This window comes from Lactuca serriola, chromosome 4 (assembly GCF_051521515.1).
Source record: "Lactuca serriola cultivar US96UC23 chromosome 4, Lser_US96UC23_V15, whole genome shotgun sequence".
NCBI classification, from domain to species: Eukaryota; Viridiplantae; Streptophyta; class Magnoliopsida; order Asterales; family Asteraceae; genus Lactuca; species Lactuca serriola.
This window is the reverse complement of record NC_136411.1, coordinates 77,927,919-77,933,869: the sequence shown is the minus strand read 5'-3', so window position 1 is coordinate 77,933,869 and position 5,951 is coordinate 77,927,919. Positions and strand designations below refer to the sequence as shown.

The window sequence follows — 5,951 nt, the reverse complement described above, 5'->3', positions numbered from 1 at the left end:
TTTATTGCGACTAACGTTTAGTCTAGATTTATCATTAACTCCAAGTCTACTTCACGATCTATCAAGTAAGGAACAACCAGGTAGGATCATATCGGATGTAGGGTCCGTTTGGTATACAGAGTATACTGTTTGGAAATCCCACTTTAAACACCTGACTAAATCACAGCCTAGACATCATCCCCATAAGTAGATCAATCAGTATAACGACTTGGAATCACTGATAAATCTTGTTTATAGGTTCATAATAACGATAATGAACTTAAACATAAGTTATACTTAAAGTAGGGTAAGCATAACTCACTTACAAGGGAGTTTAGCGAGGAACTGGGTTCTGTGCGGGCAGAACTTCTGAGCCGAAAGCTCTTCTTGTCAGAGCCTTCTAGCGCTTCGGTACTCGCTAATAACACCTAGGAGGTGCTAGGGAACATCCTTGAGGGTTTGGGGGTGTTTGGGAGAGAAATGGATGAGATTGGTAGCACTAGCATATGTTGGGCTTACGCAAGGGTACGTTGGTGTACTAAATACGCGGGGCGTACATGGAGCTAAGTTGTGCGTATTCAAGCCACATGTCGCCACTTTGTGTAAAGCCACACGTCACTTGCTGGTTAATCCCAAACATAAATTATCTTTTAAATTCCGTAACTTTCGCATACGAGCTTCGTTTTTTTACGTTCTTTATATCCATGTGTAGGTATCAACGGGATCTACAACTTTTGTTTAGACTTCATCGGCTAATTTTGACTTTATTTTTGAAGTTATATTTTAACAGGCCTAAACAATTAAAGTTCGTTAAAAATTCATAACTTTTTCATCCGACGTCCATTTTCGACTGCCTTTATATCGTTGAGATCCTATTAACGAGATCTTCATTTCTAGTTTTGGTTGTGTAGGCTAAAAATCGATGGATCTAAAATTCGATTTCCAAGTTGTCTACTACTATGTAAAATTTTAGAAAAATCATAACTTCCTCAAACGAAGTCAGATTTGGACGTCCTCTATATGCACACTCTCGGTTTCATGTATACTACAACTTTTGTTTAGATCTGTAAGGCTAAAAAGTAGTTTATCAAAAATTCACTTTTTACGATACGCGACGATGTGCCGGTTTTGTCGCAAAACTTCGACGGGTCATAACTTTTTCGTTATAAGTCAGATTTCAACGTTCTTTATATGTATGGAATCCTTGTCACATATACTCCAACTTTGGTTAAGATTATCTACTCTAAATAATCTTCTATCAAAAAGTCATTTTTAACGCTTATTGTCTCTAAATTGACTAGCCCGAATCTGCGGACTTTACAATATGTGAGTTTTAATAAGTATTTTTGCTATCTTAAATAGTCGGACAACAAACCTTAATATATAGTTAGTTAAGTACTTCAAGTCTATTTGCAAAACTCAAATTGTCATTTCGGTTTGGTTATCCTCTAGTAAATTTCATGATACCTAAGAAAGTTAGGGTGTATATATTACTTAACAAAAATGTTTTCATGTTCCAATTTTGATATCCAAGTTGATTATTACTATACACTATTTTGGTCAAACGAGGAATGTGCTTCGTGTGTCCAAGTCTTCATCCAACTCGTCCTTATGGCTTTTGATCAATGAGGGGAATGCTAGTAAGAGAGTCGTATTATGTGTTGGTATATAATTGGAAACCCTCACCGTGGGTTCATAGTGAATTATGGTTCCTATTAAACCATAATAAAATGCTAACAATTAATTATTTGTATTCTAACATACATCCAATCGGAAAACATTGGACAAGCATACCTCTGCCACCACTATTTCGGAAACCGTTAGAGCCAATCACTTGGGGGTCAAACTCAAAATTAGATATGTGGATCATATGATCCAACCCACAGATGTGATGCTCATTATCCAACTTATATGAAACTACCACAACCTATCTTCCTTCCTCTTTGGGACCCAGTAGTTGTCCTACACGTAAGGTTCCCAACTTATATGAAACTACCACAACCTTCTTTGTTTTGGTCAATGATGATCCTTGCATCGTTTTCAAAATTAACTACTCAATAAATGTTTGGTTTACAAACTGCCGTCCGTTGGCAGATATTTTTGCCATAAAAAATCAAAATCTAATTGGTTGAAACGTACACTAAATAAATGAGATCGAAGTTGATGTTCTTTTAAGATGCTGTGCGACGTCGGCCAATCAGGACTCTCTTAACTGATTGAAGTTTTGTCTAGTATAACTTAAAGGAATTCAAACTTTGCGCTCATATTTTATTCAGTATTTTATTAAATATATATGATATGATTAATGTGTTTCTTTTTTGAATTTTTTTGGCCAATGTAGCTTTAACTAAATAACTGAAGTTGATATTAACATATCTAAATTTAATTAAAACTTTACAATTTATTTCTTAAATTAACAAGCCATTATTCATCTGGAAGATAATTTATTTTATACAAAAAGTTACTTGGTATTATACCTTAAGATTAATTACGTACTAAAGACACAAACGTATGAGAAGTGTTGTCCAGAAAGATATGAATGTATGAGAACTCATATACCAATTTGAGAATCATTTTTAGGGTTAACGTTAACCTATTTGATAAATATATACTATTGAAATTTACTACAAGAAAAATTATACTTAAGAATTACTTATTTGTTATGTTAGAATGTTGAGTACTGTTTAACACATTACATTTTCGACAAAAAAAATCAAAATCGTGAAGAACAGGAATATATTAATCAAATTAGTTAGCTTTATAATATGTTGTGCAAATATATTATTTATATAGTTTGTATATGAATCCCTAATTTTCGTAACCACATACTCCTCATTTTCTTCTAGCTCCACTAATCTCGACATTAGCTGTTTGTTTCTACACATTAATTAATTTAACAAGTAACAATCCTCCACAACGAAGAAAAACTTAAAACTATTCCACTAAAAATGTATCTTTCTATAAATAGTAAGCATAATTCAATAATCACTCGAAATGACACAATCTCAACCAATCATTTGTAATTTATCCACCCAATTCCGATAGATTGATGAGGCCATGCCTTGTGTTCCACTATTTGTTATGTCTCACTAATTCTTTTTCTTTCGTTGTTCTTCTCTCAAGGGGAAATATATTTCTTTAGCACCTCTTCCTATGGAGGCAAGGTCCTAATTCCTTGTAGCCCCTTGACTGCATCCATTCATGGTTGATCAAACCATGAATGTCTTGTGAGTCTTGATATATCTTCTTTGTTTCTGATCTTTTGGATTTTGATAAATCTGAAAGGAAGGAATTAAAATCAGCTTAAACATGGAGAACAAGAAGATTTTGATGCAACGATACGAGATAGGAAAATTGCTCGGACAGGGCACATTTGCAAAGGTCTATCATGCCCGAAAACTGAAAACCAAAAAAAGTGTTGCAGTGAAGGTGATTGAGAAAGGTAAGGTTATGGAAAACAACTTGATTGACCAAATCAAACGAGAAATCTCTACAATGAGGCTTGTTAGGCATCCAAATGTTGTTCAACTTTATGAGGTCATGGCTAGCAAGACTAAGATTTATTTTGCCATGGAATATGTTAAAGGTGGTGAACTTTTCAATAAGATTGCAAAAGGGAGGTTGAAAGAGGAAGCCGCTAGAAAATATTTCCAACAATTAATCGCAGCTGTTGATTATTGCCATAGCCGAGGTGTCTATCATCGTGACCTAAAGCCAGAAAACCTCCTTCTAGATGAATCTGGCAACCTTAAAGTTACAGATTTTGGATTAAGCGCTTTGGTTGATAGTAAAAGGAATGATGGTCTTTTGCATACAACATGTGGAACACCTGCTTATGTTGCACCTGAGGTTATTCACAAGAAAGGTTATGATGGCGAAAAGGCAGATATTTGGTCATGTGGGGTGATCTTGTTTGTTTTGCTTGCAGGTTATCTTCCATTTAATGATCCTAATTTAATGGGAATGTACAGGAAAATAAGTAAAGGGGAATTCAAATGTCCATCTTGGTTCCCTCCTGAGGTCAAGAAATTGCTTTCCAGAATTCTTGACCCTAATCCAAACACAAGGATGACGTTAGACAAAATAATGGAAAATCCTTGGTTTCAAAAGGGATTCAAAAAGATTGAGACCCACTATATTCCAAAAGGTTTTCTTGATTCCGAAGAGGTGTTCAAATATATAGATAGTCCAAAGTGTAGTTGTACTGATCTTAAAGGACTCGAAGAGAGATCACTCACAAAAAGTTCCTCTAATTTGAGTTCTTTGAAGCCTACGAGTATGAATGCTTTTGATATCATTACGCTTAATCAAGAGTTCAATCTCTCTGGTTTATTTGAGAACAATGTTCCAAGTAAGAAATCTGAGGCCCGTTTCACGACCAAAGAATCTGCATCAGCGATTGTGTCTAAACTGGAAGAAGTGGCTTCAGTGGAGCAGTTTCAGATTACGACAATGGCAGATGGAACAGTGAGGATGCAAGGGTGCAAAGAAGGGAGAAAAGGGCAATTAGCCATTGATGCTGAGATATTTGAAGTAACACCCTCCTTTCACGTGGTGGAGGTAAAGAAATTGGCCGGCGACACCATAGAATATGAAAGATTCCGGGATCAAGGATTGAAGCCTAAATTAAAAGACATAGTTTGGACATGGCAGGGTGAGCAACAAACAACAGAAACAAGTACCTCAGACCAATCATGATGAACGCAAGTTTGATTTAGCCTTTATCCAATTAATGAATACACATCTGCATGAGGTTGTACGTCTGTGCAAATGTAGAATTTGAATTGGAAAAGTTGCAATGTTGATTTAAAATCACAGGACGCCATTTGTTTAGATGATGATGAATTGATGCAATTATATAATCCTTTTGTTTTTTAATTATCACAATTAATTATCTCAGCTGAACAGTTTATACCTACGTAAACCTAATTATTTCACCATGACTTTTTTACTTTTTGTGCCAACCATTGAAGCAAAGTTAGCACTTGGATGTGATATTTCCATTTAGGCTATTTGTTGTGGACAACGGTGTTATCAAGTTAAGTATTGTCACCTCACATTTCGTCACATTCTAATATGTTATAACATAGGGGGTGTGTTCTCATGTTATTACATGTTATAACTTTCCCCTTACCACATCTCAATAACACCACATCTAATAACACAAGGCTGGGGAGGTGTTCTAGCCATTACCATTGTGTTTGACGGGTGCTATATCATCATAAAAGGTGTGTGTAGTTTTTTTTGCTAATGGTAAAAGGCTGTCACATTGGCGACACATAAGTTTTTACAAAATTTGCCACATTTTCTCATGTTATAACATGGTGTTAAGAGAGAGAGAGAGAGAGAGAGAGAGAGAGAGAGAGAGAGAGAGAGAAAGAGAAAGAGAAAGAGAAGAGAGAGAGAGAAATTTCATTTAGTGTTATCTCCCATTCCCGTTACCACATCTCAACAACACCACATCTAGTAACACAAGGATGGGGCGGTATTACAACCATTTTTGTGTTTTTCGGGTGCTATATCATCATAACGGGAGTGAGTAGTTTTTTTGTCAATGGTAAAAGGGTGCCACATTAGCGGCACATAAATTTTTACAAAATTTTCCACACTTTGCCTATGAATGAGGTGCGATGGGTTTTTTTTACCAATGATATATATAGTGGTACTTATGTTAAAAAAATTGCAATGACCAATCAGAAAATAAGAAAAGGTTTACCATTAAGATTGCCATCGGTGAAAATTCACCTATGAGATTTACCATTGGCAAAAAAAGGTTAGGGTATAGATATCACCACCAATAAAAGTGTCTTATAGGCCTTTACCATCAATAAAAGTCTCTCACACTGTATAGCCTTAGAGATGTTATTAGTCTTTTGATCATAATTCCAAAGCACATCAACTTTTGCAATTAACTCTACACCTATGCAATACCAACAATCTTTCAAAATCAACCTCTTTTCCAATTTTGACAC

The 5,951-nt window shown here is 35.3% G+C and overlaps 1 protein-coding gene across 1 annotated transcript; it reads left to right on the top strand.

Annotated features, from left to right (window-relative positions):
* Window positions 1-3,080: 3,080 nt before the first annotated feature.
* On the top strand, window positions 3,081-4,913 carry LOC145101950 (CBL-interacting serine/threonine-protein kinase 20-like). The gene has a single exon (XM_079039262.1). It carries the CDS (start codon window positions 3,289-3,291, stop codon window positions 4,675-4,677), a length of 1,389 nt encoding a protein of 462 aa, XP_078895388.1. The 5' UTR covers window positions 3,081-3,288; the 3' UTR covers window positions 4,678-4,913.
* The last annotated feature ends 1,038 nt before the right edge of the window (window positions 4,914-5,951 follow it).

Bases quoted from the DNA above. Each gene is read 5' to 3' on its own strand.
- LOC145101950 (XM_079039262.1), top strand. From the start codon at position 3,289: ATGGAGAACAAGAAGATTTTGATGCAACGATACGAGATAGGAAAATTG.